The 17,303-nt window shown below is 28.2% G+C and overlaps 3 protein-coding genes across 3 annotated transcripts; 1 reads left to right on the top strand and 2 right to left on the bottom strand.

Annotated features, from left to right (window-relative positions):
- Window positions 1–4,496: 4,496 nt before the first annotated feature.
- On the bottom strand, window positions 4,497–6,431 carry LOC114119957 (elongin-C). Its single transcript, XM_027981706.2, has 3 exons — window positions 6,133–6,431; window positions 5,403–5,596; window positions 4,497–4,669 (listed from the first exon to the last, which is right to left on the bottom strand). The coding sequence occupies exons 1-3, from the start codon at window positions 6,160–6,162 to the stop codon at window positions 4,528–4,530; spliced, it is 366 nt and encodes a 121-aa protein (XP_027837507.1). The 5' UTR covers window positions 6,163–6,431; the 3' UTR covers window positions 4,497–4,527.
- Window positions 6,432–9,958: 3,527 nt separating this feature from the next.
- Window positions 9,959–13,315, top strand: LOC114119929 (threonylcarbamoyladenosine tRNA methylthiotransferase). The gene is made up of 9 exons (XM_027981670.2): window positions 9,959–10,436; window positions 10,529–10,867; window positions 10,924–11,154; window positions 11,211–11,399; window positions 11,467–11,669; window positions 11,728–11,873; window positions 11,937–12,117; window positions 12,173–12,319; window positions 12,570–13,315. Exons 2-9 carry the CDS (start codon window positions 10,612–10,614, stop codon window positions 12,777–12,779), a joined length of 1,563 nt encoding a protein of 520 aa, XP_027837471.2. The 5' UTR covers window positions 9,959–10,436; window positions 10,529–10,611; the 3' UTR covers window positions 12,780–13,315.
- LOC114119948 (tRNA N6-adenosine threonylcarbamoyltransferase) lies at window positions 12,709–17,278 on the bottom strand. The gene is made up of 8 exons (XM_050198361.1): window positions 16,760–17,278; window positions 16,512–16,686; window positions 16,206–16,427; window positions 15,913–16,132; window positions 15,655–15,833; window positions 14,435–14,567; window positions 12,950–13,048; window positions 12,709–12,867 (listed from the first exon to the last, which is right to left on the bottom strand). The coding sequence occupies exons 2-8, from the start codon at window positions 16,624–16,626 to the stop codon at window positions 12,828–12,830; spliced, it is 1,008 nt and encodes a 335-aa protein (XP_050054318.1). The 5' UTR covers window positions 16,627–16,686; window positions 16,760–17,278; the 3' UTR covers window positions 12,709–12,827.
- Between the last annotated feature and the right edge of the window lie 25 nt (window positions 17,279–17,303).

The following is a 17,303-nucleotide window of genomic DNA, read 5'->3' as shown; positions in this document are numbered from 1 at the left end:
TACACTACCTACATTTTAAAGTGCTATTTCTCGGTATTTATTGTAATTCTTTCTATTTCCTTGAAAAACATTTTACACAGTTAAGTTGAATGAAGTTTTGTTTATCGTTTATTTAATAGTGTTTGATAATATTATAATCCCCATAGTGATTTGTGTCGCCAACTTAAAGACGTCCAAAGAAAATTCCTCAACAATGCAAGTTACTCTTTGGAAATCCCTTGCTCTCATTTCAACTAATTACATATCTAATGAGCCAATAAATCGCGTAATAAAAGGACCACTACTTTTAGAGTATATAAGTAAATTTAATTGTAAATTTATTGTTTTAATTTATTGTTATACTGTTCGACCTTTTTGCACGTACAAATCGTTCCCGGGTTTAGGACATTTTTTCGGTGACCACACTTGGTCACCCGCAATGGTGGCGACACTGACTCGCCTGCCGCCATGTTCTGGGGTTCCGGGCAATGACGCTCACGATGCCGTTAACTTGTTTTTTCGGACGTTCGTTAATTCGTTATTCCTTTTTCACGTTTTGTCTGCTCAACTTGTGCATTATACGTGACACGTGTTTTTACGGCTGCTCCGTGCCCCGTGGTGATCGCCATTTTTGTATACGTTTTTGTGCTCATCCAAAAGTTATTTTAGCTCTTTTAACTCGACTATTATTTCGGTCTCATTCATTGCTGAACTGTAATATTTTATATTACGTGGCTTATTTACCATACGTTCCAGTAATCGCGGATTATTCATCGCCGCGGTACGTGCAATCCACGTGGTTCCAGTTCCAGTCTTCAGCAGATCAGCCTTCCACCGACAGCCAGGTGTCCAGAGCGGTGATCCCCGTCTCCTAATATATTTATATATATTTTATATGCACACTTATACGTGCATAATATTGCATTTGTTATATTGTATTGCTCACTAGTTGCTGTTCTAGTTGTTTCAAAGTAAACAGTTGATTCACTTTTTTGAAATGATATTTCACCTTTTTGTTGTAGATATTCAATCGCATCTGCCACACCACTGCTTAAGGACTGCTAATTTCACTTCATGATGCTGTTTCTGTAATATACATGCTGTGATGTTAATGTTTGCAAATTTTAACCCAATATCATTTTGAAAATTATTTAAAGCAACTATAAATTTTCACTGTACAATGCCATCATGATCACTATGTTTAAAGAGCTTCTTATCAGCCAAAGAGTTTCTAACTAGCTTTAACACATGGCATGTATCAAACATAGCATTACATTCTAACTTACCACCAACAGTAAATTTACAATTAAAATCATTTTCATTAACATTAAAATTGCACCCCAACTTTTTAAAACACTGTACATTTGATGATGCCCCATCGCAAGTAACACTCCATAGTCGTATGTCGATGTCATAAAGCTTTGAAATAGCTGAAGTAATTAGTGTACTTAAAACACTACTGTTAATTTTGTTTACAAAAATACAAGCTATAGGGCATTTAAAACGTTTTGTTAAACTAACAACAAGAAAAACCAATGCTTCGGTAGCCAATTCTGAATTTTCTGATCCATCACCAAATTCAATACTTCCTAAAAACTTTCCTTTTCTTGATTCCCAGATAAGTTGTTTCTTTATTGCCATTGAATCAAATATCAAGCAACAATCTTGTAGCCAATCAAATTTTTTCATTTCTTCTTTTAAATAATTAAAAACTTCATTTAAAAAACCTGGCTCGCAGTGTGTAGAGCTCATCCAACTATGAATAGTAGAAGGGTGTGGTAATATAAACAATGTTTTTACATAAGCATTAGCTTTAGGTGAATAAAAGAATAATGTTTTTGAAAAGTCTCATAATTTTGGAATAGCGTACAGCATTTTTACCAAGCGTTTTGCATTTGCGTTCATGCAATAATATGTGTAATGGGTACCCATTAAATCTATCATCTAATTGTGAGACTATCTCATCAGATGAAGGAATGTGTTTTTTGTATTATTAATAAGACTTTTTAAATTTTGTCGCTTTAAACGTTGTTGCAAAGATTTGATTTTTTGTCTTAATTTTTGTTTTGTTGGAGAAGTTATTACACATTGTACACTTTTATCAGCAAAATTCTACAAAACAATTTAAACGAGCATTGTAATAATTATGTATAATAACTATAGTTTATAATATAATTGTAAGAACAGTAAAAAGTAATTAATAAAGGACACACCTCAACCTCTGGTGGAAAATTATCAACAATGTCTTCTTTGTTTTCCTTTAATGTAGAGCTACATGCCAGTGTATTACTATTTAAATTGTGATTTTCAGTTAACTAAGCAGTAAATAGGATATTTAAAACTATAATAATTAAAAAAAAAAAAATCAATTTGTTCGTAAACGCTTACATTATTTCTGGTTAATAGACTGCGTTTTACAGGCATTTTTTTTTTTTGTAAATACTTAGGAAAACCATTAAATACCGTAGGATAAGCATCATCTTTCAATAGTCTTACATTTGCTCCAGGGCGAATTTAATAATTATCAGGTATAAAGTGCTCACTACATATAAAAGTGTATTTTGTAGGAATAAAATTTTTTCTTTTGATCATGTTCACCCATTTTTGTAATAACTCGGGTTTTTTGAGTGGGGAATCTAGATAGTAGATATTAAAATTAGGGTTTCAATTGGATACTAATTTATATTTTATTACAACAGTTATAGAACCTATTAATTGCAATAAACAGCATGATTTTAAATTAAAAAATTAAAAATATATTCACCTATGGAATTGAATAGATTTTAATTTACTTTCCTTGTTCCACCTGTTTGTACATCTTAAAGCCGAACATGACAAAACCATTTTTATATGGAAATGAACTTTAAGTCCCAATTACTCTATATAATTAATAAAATGTTATTAGTGAATACACAAAACAAAAATAGTGAATACTATGCATGAGATAAGCATATTTGATTTTCTAATAATAGTCTAATATTTCTAATATTTTGCCACAACATTAGAAAACAATGCCTTTATTAAGATAATTATTTTTATTTATTTCAATTATTTTAAATTTTTTATCACCCTTAAACATTTTTTAAAATTATATACGAATGACATCTATTTTATGTTTTTATATTATTATGATTAATCTCTTAGATACTTCAAACGTATATTTTATACCTATAGTTTAAAATATTTGGTGTATTATTTTATTAAATATTATTATGATATAAAAGTATATACAAATTATTAAACGAATATTTTATATAATATATATTATAGATACCTATGTAAAAAAAAGTGTTACATAATTAAATTGATATAAAGGTACATTATAAAATTTTAAAAAAAGGATTTAGTTGGTATGGGGATTTTTTTTCCAAGATTCATTATAAACAATATAATTTATAATATGGTATCGCGTGACGAGTATACTATTTATACTACAGCGTAGGAAATTTTATTTTTATTAAAAATGTTATTTAGAATTTTTTGTTTTGTAAATGTAAGTTTTAAATATACATAAAAACAAAAATTTTGATACCAAAGTTAACGTAATACACGACCATTTATCCCAGAGTTATGTCAAGTTAAAATATGTAGTCTTTCAATGTTATTGGTATGGAAGTTCAATTTCTTGCCATACAGAAATGGGGATAATGAAAAATACGTCGCCCCGTTATTACATCACAGTCCACGCTCCAGTATATTCTTATCTATTTCAGTGCAACATATAAAATAAAATCAACTTTACATTAATTTATCATGATTTAAAGTGCCATCAAATAGATTTAATAGTAGTAACCAGTTTTTTCATTAATATTCAAATATCGAAATTGTTCATACTTTTCCTGATTGCAATATCATAACCATAACACATTACATGTACATGTACAATTTTAAACCAATTAACATGTGTACTATAAAAATTTTGAATTACACGATACATATTTCAACAACTTAATTGAATATAAGTTACAGTATATTATAACGCAATAGATATTAGAAGTATTAAGTATTCAAATATTTTATTTATTAAAAAATTTTGTAAAATATATTTTGTTTTAAATAGCTATTAATAAAATTAAATATAATGTGTGTGTTGTTTTTTCTATTGATTGAATTATTTTTTTATTATTATCTGAACTATTTGCATAAATAACAAATGTTAAATTAATTTTTCAGTGAATAAAATTTACAATGTTTAAGATTTTATAAAATGTAGACAATTATGTAGAAATTATGTTTAAAAAAAAAAAAGTACAAATATAGTTAAATTATATAACTATATTTGATTGTTTTTATATGTTATATATGTATGTTGTATATATATAATACAAAATAAGTATAATAATCATGAATACAAATAAATTAATTGAAAATCATTATTTTTTGTAAATCTATAACCACATTATAATTTATAGTAACAATAAATAATATTCAATACAAATTATTATTTACCAGTCTATTAATTATCAAAAAAAGAATGTTTTAAAAGCTTAGATTGTTTGAATTCTGTAATCATAATAGTTTGTAAATATTAGTTTTTATTACTCAACATTAACAATCCAAAAAGTTAGCTGCCATAAGAAGTTCCAATGCAATTTGTGGTGGAATAGGGAACTCAGGAATCTCAGTTGAGCTGTTTGTGTAACGAGCTTTGTATGTGAAGTACATACAGACCTTCTGTAAAACGTGAGAGCTATAAAAAAAAAAAGAATATCTTTAAGACTCCTGTTTAGATTTGTACTATATATTAATACGATAACTAGGATCCAGATTTTTATTCTCTTAATATTTATGAAATACAATACTCAAATTTTCTAAAGAAACTGCAAATATTCTGATTAAAGTTTCTTAAAAAAATGTGTATTTTTACACTATTTGTTAAATATCTAATTATACTCAATTGAGGTATACACTTTTTTAATGAATTCATTGCACTATAGAAATATAATAGATAAACAATATAATTAAAACATTTATTGTATCAAAACATAAAAAAATGTTTACATAATTGATATATAAATATTTTGTACTTATTAGTAAGGATAAATAACAGCCAGCATTACAGTTAAGCCACCATGTTTAATGAACAGCATGGCTACATAAAAGTATTATCATTGCGTGTTTTTTTTTTTTCAAAATGATACAAGAAAAATTAAATCAATTTGCTGTAAATGATCCAAACAATTTTTTTCAGGTACCTTTTTATTGAAGTTATAAGGAATTGTTATTTTTTTTCTCAAACGGACTAAATATTCTATCACCATTGAAATATTCTCAAACATGCGAAAAAAAATGTTTTCCTATGAACTTGGTGTTCAATAAATCGTCCACAAATTTTACTCTCATAAGACTGCACATACTCAGTAACAATATTTAACAACTTATAAATCCAGACCCTAATGATAACCATCATCACTGCTACTTACGGTATCTCCCTGAAATGGATTTCATTAGTTTCATTTTCTGAAAACTGGCCGGGACCACTTAACATAGCTTTTATTGTGCCTGACATCAATGCATGCTCTCGCTTGACAATAAACTCATGTCCGTCACTCGATATCAGCTTGACATACATAGCATCCGGACCTTCGCATCCACCATATCCTGGGTTTTCTTCATCCTAAACACAAGCAAGAATCATTACATATAAATTGAACATTGTCAAGCCATCACAGAGTTGAAATTATACAATATTATAAGGTATATATATACATAACACTTATATATGTTGTATTCCAGATGTACCTATAAGTCATATTGTATTATCAAAGCCCCATCATACAGATATAACGATTTTTGATTATTTAAAAAATATACAAATAATAATAATAATATAGCCTACTAATTATGTGTTCTGACCTAGTCTTATTTAATCGTTTTCCCCGTGTATTTCTACCAGATCATCGGTAAAGTAAAATAATATATAATACTAGTACTGTATTTCAATATAATATTAAAAAAATTATTCTCGGTTATAAGTATCTATTATGTTTCAACAGTTCGTCTAGTATTAAAAGCTTCTCATATTCCTCCGTTTAGAATTGATCTGCCATTGATGAACCGTAGGCACCCGAGAATCGAGATAAACAAGGTTTTAATAATTATTACTACGGAACAGATGACAGTAATTTAGTTAGACATAATCGATTAACATACTTGACCGTCTTCCACCATGTCGACGCTCATCTTGTCGCACGATGTGTGAACAATAACGACAAGAATAATCCGCGCTCACGGGTAGGCAGGAGACGAACGATGAATTGAACAGTTCGGTTGTTGTCTGTTGAGCTCAGACAAACACGCTAACGCAGACGAAAAAGTCTTGTGATTTGATATTATCAGCCTTCAATATTCCCCAAATTTGTTATGACGGCGGCGGTCTGTAGTGTATATGCACTGTCAATGTTGTAGTGTTAGTGTTCTTACAAGAGGCCAGACTGCCAGGGGTGCCATATTCGCTACTTCGATGTGTCACGGGTCGCAGTGGCTTCATCAAACATAATATTCTACAGCTCACTATGACTATAGATAATATCAGCTGAAGTATGAACCACGCTCGACATTAGTATAACTATTTTAGTTAAGTTCGTGGTTCAAACTTCAGATCATGAGTAAACAAAAACTCGATCAGCTGTCATTTTCATATTATCAATATTATGTAGATAATATATATTATATACCATGACCACTGAGATATATATAGAATATACATATATTTAGCCATGATATATACCTACTCTATATGACTATATAGTATATAGTCTATAAATATTATGAATTATGAATGATATACGTAGGTATACCTACTCTATGAATATTATGATTAATATGATTTATGATATATTATTCTTCAGTCTTCTATGATTAAAAACTAAAATGGTAATTTTTGGCTTTGAATAAGACGAACTACTTTACTGGGCGACTTTATTTTTAAAAATTTTTTTTTTCGAAAAGGGTTGTTTTAACGAGTTAAGAATTATGGTGCTAAAATAAATTGGCGGAAATAATTAGTTTTTAAGTTATGCGCGTGTATCGGCACTCGTCACTACTCACTACGCACCTTCGCGCCGTCGCTCCGCTCCGCGAATCGAAAATATCCGTCGACTTACTATATGCAACGCCACCTCATGTAGGCATTGAGCTAAATACATTTTAGGGTACTATTTTTACAATTCAAAACATTAAAAACAGTAAATGTACGCAGGAGTTGGTGACGATGTCATTTAAGATGGTAGGAAAAAGTCTCGGGGGAAAAAAGTACAAATTGGAATATTTTAAATAACACATGTACATAATCACTCTGTATGATATGTTATGAATTATGATTTAAACGTTACAAAAATAAATTATAATAAAAAAGTAAAATAATAAAATACTTAAATTATTGCTTTAACTTAATTTTTTGAGATTTTAAATTTATTTTTATAACGTTTAAATCATAATTCATAACATATCATGCAGGGGCGTCATTTGCGGTACGCAGGGTATACATTTGCGTACCTAAAATTCTAAATTGTAATTTTTGGCCCGCAAGTTACATGCACACGGCCCGCTCGGCCACATCACAAAAAAATAAAAATAATATTTATATTATTATATTAAAATAATAAATTAATATGTAAATATTATAATGGTTGAAAATTGATTGCTTGATCACGTCTTTATAATCACAATACAACCGTTGTATGATTATTACCTACTAGTAAGTAGTAACCACAAATTTTACTGATTTATTTTGTACACATCTATTGTGTTGCTTTATATTGTTAATTGTTTTTATTTAATTTGACTGTTGAAGTTTCAATTTGTATTAAATTTAGATATTTATAGGTTTTTCACTGCTTACTGCTTGTATTATGTAATTTTACTTTATTTTAGTTGTGTTTATAATTATTATTATACTACTACTATTAAATGTCAAATATGTCAAGAAAAAATAAATAGTGGCCTGCTCAATATTTATGCATACCAAAAAAAAAAAAAAAAATTGAAATGACGCCCCTGATATCATACAGAGTAATAAGATATAATATTATGTTTTATTTAAAATATTCTAATTTTTACTTATTTTTCCCTGAGACTTTTTTTTCTGTTCCCCGTTTAAAATCATGACGAATAGAAAAAGGTGTTGAGACCAATAATTGAATACAAAGTGCTAATAGAGTGAAGTAACCAAAATATAATATATTGTTCACTTTATTAATGGTTGGGTTCATAAATTAACATCAGTGGACTTTTGTAAAACCGAATTTGGTATGAACAAATCTACTAATAATTTTATTAGAGAAGTATGTGAATGGAAACTTTTTCAGGGTGATTTAAAAATAGAAGCCAGAAGGCGTTAGTTGCATTGTTATTGAGATCGATGAGTATTGACTATTTATGAGTCAGACGTAAAATAATGCAAGTCGAAATGTCGAGTTACTGCATTACTGCCGCAGCAATGGGTATTGGCATATTATGTTGTGAGAACGATAAGTGCTTTGCCGTGATCGGTCGGAAAATACGTTATTGCCAATAATTTGTGAACGCATACGAATTGAATCAACCATTTTATCTAATTCCTGACGAGAGTGCGAGACTATACAATAATATTCAATAAACCGGCCTTTACAGTTTACAATCACTCAGTAGTAAATCACAGTTCATATAATTTTGTAAATCCTATTAAGTAGAGCTAACACAATAGAGCTAACACATAGAATGTTAGAGGATTTGAGGATATTTTTTTTTATTTAGCTTTTATTAATAATTATAGCTCAGTAAGTGATAAATGGAGTAACAAGAAACGAAGAGGGACTCAAAAAAAAATCTCCTAGGTTCTTTTTTAGTAGAGTTTATGTGACGGAGTAAATTAAACGGACGCAATCCGTTTCATAAAATGCCGTAGGACATGGCAGATTTTTGACCACCTGTATAATTTATTATAGAATAGGTACCTATGTATTTTTAATTGACAATTGAAATGTATAATCTATAAATACAGTGTGATAAATGCTTTAATTAATTTTAGCATCTTTTTCATCATGGGGCAATTTAGTTGCGTCTCGTAAATATGATATAAACGAATATTTTTGCGTCCCACTATAATATTGGTCAGGTAGTAGAATTTTTTTTTTGTTTTTAGGGTTTCTTTGTGGTATATTTATAAGAAGTCCTAAGCCCAGATATTATTTTTTCGATTTAACAATAGATTTTGCGATATTATAAATTACGATAATAAATAGATTTTTTCCCAATTTCTAGTTGATAATCAATAATAACGAAATCGTCGTTTATCGACTTTATCGTCAATACGATGACACGATCAATAAAAACATAGACTTTATACTTTACCTTTGAGTATTGGATTTACCAGGATCATATAAAACACTCGATAAGGTAAAGTGTAAACTTCTACAAACCGAGTTTTCACGCGAGATTTATTTATAATATGTTTAATGATTATTATTGATGCAGCCTACTGGGCCCTACAACTGCCTAGCATCAAATACTATATACGACGTATAAATGTATAATAGTATTTGCTAGCATACGTATTTTTTTTCCGCAATAACCGAGTTATGGGTTCGATAAAACTTTTAAATAATAAAACTGTACGCAACAATCAGTGGCGACATCTATCTACCAATTCGGAAAACTATTGAATCGCTATACTGTTCGGCACCAAATATCAATAATATTATTGTTTTGCCCACTGAGTAGAGATTACGAAGCGGCATCGCGTTATCCATATCACAGATACATACAATTACAAGTTACATATTATTACTATTATTATTATTCTTTATTATTACCTATAATGTAGTAACAAACTTATGTGATATTACGTAATTGCGTATATTATACTTATGTATATATACGTAATCTATTAATATTATTGATTATTAATAGACAGCACGATGTAGAAATAGAAAAGATATTTCGATAGGCGGTTGAACGATTTATAATAACAAAAGGTATATATATATTTAAATCGTACGTATGAATGTATATAATACAACAGTAGTTACCATTACGACTTGAGTGTGATTTAATTTAATATTATTATTTACTTTGTGGTGGTATATTATTGACGATTACGTGTTCGATATAATAATATGCATATTCTGTTTTATTTCGTGAACGGCCGAGAAATGAAAATTGCCATTTCGTGATTGTAGGAAAACATTTTGAAACTGTATTTGCCGTCGTAAAGCTTAGTTGACGAAAGCAAGAGACAAGACGAATGACATCTAATGAATCTATGTCGAACAAGAAGAAATAATTAATTTAAATCATATGTATGAGACATGAGTGAATTGATAGATTTATCCACAACCCAGTATTTCACTCATCCATACGCGGTGATCAAGTTATATGATTTGAATAAGTTCTAGAGCTTTAGACCATAATGATTCTACTTTTTACTAACCGTTATCAATTGTTATGCGTGATGAATTATCATAAAAAAAAATTAGGTATACCGTTGTAGTAGATTATTATGCTACCTAAATCTATGTACAAATTGTTTACCTAACGTGTTCAAAAATGATTTGTTTACTCTATATAGGTATAGGCATTAGACGCCTACTAATACCCATACAAAGTTGTAAACTGAACCACTAAGTTGGGACTTTTTTAAATTAAATAATAATGGAAGATGTTGGTGACATCGAAGACTTGATATCATCCATTGTTGATGTTGCTGAAATTGGTAGAGTCAAACCTAGGAATATTGTATCTCTGCGTCCCAAAGTTAAGGACAAACCACTAAGGGAAATTCATCAACCATCATCTCAAGTGCCTGGCACTCAAACAATATTTATTAAAACTTGGGGATGTTCACACAACAGCTCGGATGGGGAATACATGGCAGGGCTTCTATCAAATTATGGATATGAAATAACTGGTAAGAATAAAAAACCTTAATAATTATTTTTCGGTATAAAAAATATTTGTTTTTAGAGGACAAAGCTATTGCTGATCTGTGGATACTAAATAGCTGTACAGTTAAAAATCCAGCTGAAGATCATTTTAGAAATGAAATTTCTGCTGGAAAAAAATCAGGAAAATTTGTGGTAGTGGCTGGTTGCGTACCTCAAGGGGATAAAAAGTCTTCTTTTATCCAGAATCTAAGTGTTATTGGCGTTCAGCAAATAGACAGGGTAGTAGAAGTAGTAGAAGAAACATTAAAAGGTTTGTTAAATAAAATGTATTTTGCATGAAATAATATTTTTACATATTTTCAATAGGACATACTATTCGTTTGTTGGGTCAAAAGAAAATAAACGGAAAAAAAGATGGCGGTGCCAGATTACAGTTACCAAAGATGCGCAAAAATAAATTAATTGAAATTATTGCTATTAGCACTGGATGTTTAAATCAATGTACCTATTGTAAAACGAAACATGCAAGGGGCAACCTTGGTAGTTATCCTCCAGGTAACTTAATAATGTTGTGAAATTCATTGAAAGTTGTAAATTCTTATTATAATATAATATATTCTAGATGAAATTGTACAAAGAGCCATAGAATCATTTAATGAAGGTGCTGTTGAATTATGGTTAACAAGTGAAGATACTGGTGCATACGGTTTAGATATACAAACAAATTTACCAGAACTTCTTTGGCGTTTAGTTGCTATCATACCTGAAGGTTGTATGATGCGTATCGGTATGACTAATCCACCATACATACTCAATCATCTAGAGGTTTAGTAAAACCACACTTGAAGTTAGGGAATGGCTATTTAATTGTTTTTTTAAATAGGAAATAGCCAAGATTTTATCTCATCCTAGAGTGTATGCATTTTTGCATGTGCCTGTACAATCGGGAAGTAATCAAGTACTAGCAGACATGAAACGTGAATACTCTATCGAAGAATTTGAAACTGTTGTTACTTTTTTGAGACAAAGGTAAATTAAAATTATTTAAGCCATTTAAATTATATTATTAATACTTTAAATTTCTTTAAACAGGGTACCCGGTGTTTCTATTGCTACAGATATTATTTGTGGTTTTCCAACTGAAACAGAAGAAGATTTTTCTGAAACTATGAGAGTTTGTGAAAAATATAAATTTCCTAGTTTATTTATTAACCAATTTTACCCACGTAAAGGTACACCAGCTGCAAGAATGCCCAAAATCCCCACAGACATGGTAATCAATAATGATAACTTGTTTTTCTGAAATTACAATCAAATTTTATTTAAAGGTTAAACAACGAACTAAACGTCTAACTGAATTATTTCATTCTTATACCACTTATGACCATAGAATTGGGGAAGTACAAGAGATTTTGATAACTGAAGAAGCCAAAAATGGTATAGAGTTAATTGGACATAATAAATTTTATGAGCAGGTTAGTTACAAAAAGTAATCATTTAAAATCCTAAATGTAGAATATTTTTAACATCCTAATCTACATATTTTATTAAATAATTAATTGTACAAGTAAATGAAGGATTTTCAGAAGAATCTACCTTATTTTATAATATCTTAAGTAATCAATATACATTTATAGATCAGATAATTGTGTGGCATAACTTTAATAATATAGGCACTAATATAAATTGAGGATTAACTTTAAATTATAATTTTTTGTGTTTTAGGTTTTAGTAAGAAAAGAACCAGAATTAATGGGCAAGTGCATTAAAGTAATTGTTAAGTCTGCAAAAAAACATTGTCTAATAGCTGAAATGGTGGATAAACCAAGAATTATTAAAAATAACCTCCAAAAAATCAACGATATGTACTCAATTTGGCCTGTATTTGCTTTATTGGTTTGTGTTTTAGCAAGAATACTTTGGTTATTGGTGTAACATAAGATATCGTGTAGTGTATATATAAAAAAAAGCTTTAACACATTTTCATGACCTCCATGTAACTTCAACTTCATCTGTCCTAAACCTAAGAAAAATTATTTATGATTAAATTAAGACTATTATAGCATTATTTATTTTATTTATTTAATAGTTAAAATAAATGATACCTTTGCGTGCAAAATGTATCTTCCCATGTAGTCTTATATCCACTATTATGCATTAAAGTTCCTGTATGAGCTATCATTACTCCATTGTCTATACAAAATCTATTATAAACAAATATTTAAAACAATATATCAATGTTTATTTTTAGATTTTAAATGAAGAAAAATAATTTATTGATCTATTATGTTCTTTTTATTTTTATTTATTACACATACAAAGTGATCTATTTCAATAACGATACTCATTATTTTAATTTGTTTGTAAATATATTTTTTTACAACTGTTTTATCTTTATATATTATTTATTTTTTAATGAACATATTTTTGATTTCATATTAAAATTATAATATATTATATTATATTTAATATTATTGAATATTTTTCGATGCAGGCAGTTCTTTGATACATAACATCAAATTACGAATGAGTAATTAAATAAATTTTAAGTATTTAAAATGTATAAAAGCAGAGTTGAGTGATTGGGATATACCACAAAATGTTGGTCCATTATTATCATAAATTTTAAATTTTTATGACTGAGTTATAAGTAATAACTAGGACTGAAAATTGAATGAAAAAATAATTAAAACCTTTGAATTTTTTTGATTTGAAAATTTAATTCATTAGTATCTAATTATAGGACTTTATGTTAATAATGTTATGTTTTAGCTTACAAAATGTATTTTTCAAAAAATTTACAATCCTAGTTAAACTAATTAACTATTCCATTAAAATTCAATTTTTCAATACTCCGAAAAATGAAATAAAAATGTAAAGTACATTATTATTCAAAGAAATAAAAACATGAAAAATAATAATAGCAAAGAGTTGTAATTATTTATCAGAAATGTTTAAATTTGTGTATTTTATTTAACCTAACAGTCATTATTTATTTATATTGTTATAATTAAGAACATTGGTGTACTTACAATAAACATATCTACTTTAAACAGTTAAATTTAAACAAAAATTATGAGTTAGAAAAATAATTATAAAAACAGAAAAATTCACAATACTAATATTGTCGAAGTCAAGTCTTTAAATATTTAATGACTAAAAATTGGATTGTCTGATAGCTTATAGTTTAGTTAAAATTTTTAATATTTTATACATCACTGTCTTTAAGTTAGAAATTAGGTCAATAATTCACTCATATTAAGGACAACAACTCTAAATTTACAGTAAATAACAATGAATGCAAATTTGTTATGTTATCCATTCATAAGGGGGAAATAAATAATAATACATACAAATACACAAGTCCTTTTAAATTAGTTGTGCAACTCATCTATGCCTTCAACTTGAAAATTTAAACATGAGATGAATTAAAATAAGTATCTAAAGTATCTAAATATTATCTAAATTTTCAAATATCTTGTGAGGATTTATAATTTATAAAATATTTAAAAAAACCATTTTTATTTCTAAAATATAAATGTTAGAAAATATTATACTTTAAAAGAATTAATTGTTCTTTATAATCTAACCTTTCATCAGTAGCATATAATATTGCATTCCTTTCATCACACATAATTTTCATCATTTCTTGTAATCTTTCATTACAACCAACACCTCCAACTATTAGTACTTCTTTTGACTGGCAGTGAGACATTGCTCTTTCTGAAAAAAAATATGTAAATAAATTTTGAAATTTAGGGTATCCTATCTGATACTGTTAACAACTTTTTTTGTGCTTTTCAAATATAATGAAATAATTAAAAGTTTGATTATTTATCTAAGAATATTATTCAGCTAGATATGAAAATTTCTTGGAATAATAATTTTTTATTTTATTGAGAGTAACATTGGCCAGAGGTTACATTAGGCCATTTAGTATGGTATAAATTTTGTCATACTCATAAAAATAAATACATCACTCATTATTTTATTTAAGTGTTAGTTATGTTTAAATTTTTTAAATCTAAATCAGTATTATGAACTGTGATAGTAATTTGTGTAATAAGTGTTTTTTATCAAAAAAAAAAAAAAAAAATGTGATGAGGAATATTTTCAATTGCTGGAGTAAAGCAATGTATGTCTACCACAAATTTGGGTATTTTAAATTGATAAATAATTAATTTTTATCAATTTGTAATTTCATAGTTATACAATTTGTAAGACTTCAGATCTGTATTATATTAATTTGAAAAGAATGTTGATATTATAGAGCCAAAGTTAATGCAATATATTAATAAAAAATTTCAAGTGTAAAATTTAAAATATATATAATACATCTAATGATTTTTAATGCTTTAGTAGTATTAAAATTGTTAAGATAAAGGTACTCTTGCATGTATTGTCTTTATCTTACAAAACCTTAACATATCAAATTGTACGCTCTGAATAATTTGTTTAACTCTTTTATGATTAATATTATAGTAACTTTTCCAACTATTAAATTAAATTTTAAGGATAATATATATTTAATCTCGTTAATTATTTATTTTTTTTGTTTTAATTTTAAAGCAAGTTTTAAAACTTTAAAGCTGTATTTAAAATATAAAAACCTAAAAAACCAATGCGATTCACTAGATACTATTCTTAAATGTAATATTTTAGATAATAAGTCGATTCACACAATTTAATCACAAATTAAATAGATTATTTATAACATACAATTTACCATGTTTGTATTCGTAGGTACTTATGGGTTACAATTATCATTTTTCTAACAAATTACTATAAAGATAATTTTATTTGTGTTTACCTGTTGTTTCTATTAACATTGCAAAAAGAGTTTCTTGAAGTGAAAAACACAAATCTTCAGGAGTATATTCACCAGATGACAACAATGTTTGTGCTTTTTCTTCTATATAAGATAATATACCAGAGAATGAAACATCCATACCTTTTACCACATAAGGTAATTTAAGATATTTTTTACCACTGAAAAATATTATATAATTATTTAATACAAATTTATAATTTTTATATATATATATATATGTATATTGTGTTATAATACTTTTTAGCCATTTGTTCAATATTGTATCCAGGACTAGGATCATTGGATAATTTTAAAACTCTTGCAAATCGGTCTAAACAATTTCCAACAGCAATATCAATTGTTTCACCAAATATTCTATAACAATTCCCGGAATAAGCTATGACTTGAGTATTTCCTCCACTAACATATAAAACAGTAGGGTTGTCACTTCCAGTTATTAAGCGTCCCATTTCTATGTCTAGTCAAGATCATTAAGGTTGAAAGCTAATAATTTGTATTAAATAAAAATATATAATGCTTTTAAAGGATACGTGCAATACAATGGTTAACAGGTATTAAAGGTTTGTTCCAAAGTTGAGCAATAGTGCGTGCCACAGCAGCAACACTAACCAAAGGAGCACCAATTCCAGGACCTTTTGTAAAACATACAATATCAATCTGTTCCGGCTGTATGCCAGATGTTCTGATTGTTTCTTCTAATAATGATACAATATTATTTTGGTGATGTGTCGCTGTTTCTCGGGGTAAAAATCCTAAAAGCAGTAGGTACAATCATATTTTTTTTATTTTGAAATATAGGTAGGTAAGTAACAATAAAAAAAAAGAAAAATATTAACCTTCACCAGGTGGAGTTATGTATGTTCTTCTACAATTCGCCAGCACTTCACCATCTTTAACAATTCCAATTGCTAGTTTATTTGCACTACCTTCAAATCCTATGCTAATAACCATTGTTTTGAAGTAAAGTGTATTTAAATGTACTTTTGTCTGTGTTTGTAACTTTGTCGTGTTCTATAATAGTGATTCAGTGTTGGTCATTTGAAATTTCAAATTCTAATAACTAATGAGTACTAATTGATATTACTATTTATAATGAATGTTGAATATGAATACGAGTATTTATTATTTTTAATTTTAAAATAATCTCAAACAGTAAACAGTTGAACAACTTGAACAGTTCACGATAGTCAAATAGCTTATCAGTTATAGGAACATTGTAATACCGGCCCCGCATGGCAACATGCTTTTAAAAAAATCTACCACGAGTGCGTTCTGGTTGTACGCTTCAAGCGCTCGCAGCGTTCCACTCGGCAGTCGGCACATATAAAGGCGCTCACGTTACAACCGTGACGTCACCAGATCTCAACTCGACGTCATCGTTCCGCGCTCACGACGAAATTATTGGTATAGTGTAGCATAAGAGTTTATGACATACCGTCGCGTAAGCAAAGCGATCGTATACGGCTATTTACAGTAGTGGAACGGTTCTTAAGCACAAGACATGAGTAGTCGCGTGAATTTGAGCGCTGAGCACTATAACTCATAGACATAATAATATGTCTATGCTATAACTTAAGAGCGCGTAAAGGTCCTGCAACCAGTGCAACCGGAACGCACCCTACGCAACA

The sequence above is a fragment of the Aphis gossypii genome, chromosome 1 (assembly GCF_020184175.1).
Source record: "Aphis gossypii isolate Hap1 chromosome 1, ASM2018417v2, whole genome shotgun sequence".
In the NCBI taxonomy this organism is placed as follows: Eukaryota; Metazoa; Arthropoda; class Insecta; order Hemiptera; family Aphididae; genus Aphis; species Aphis gossypii.
Note: the sequence above shows the minus strand (reverse complement) of the source record. Positions and strands in the feature narration are given on the sequence as shown.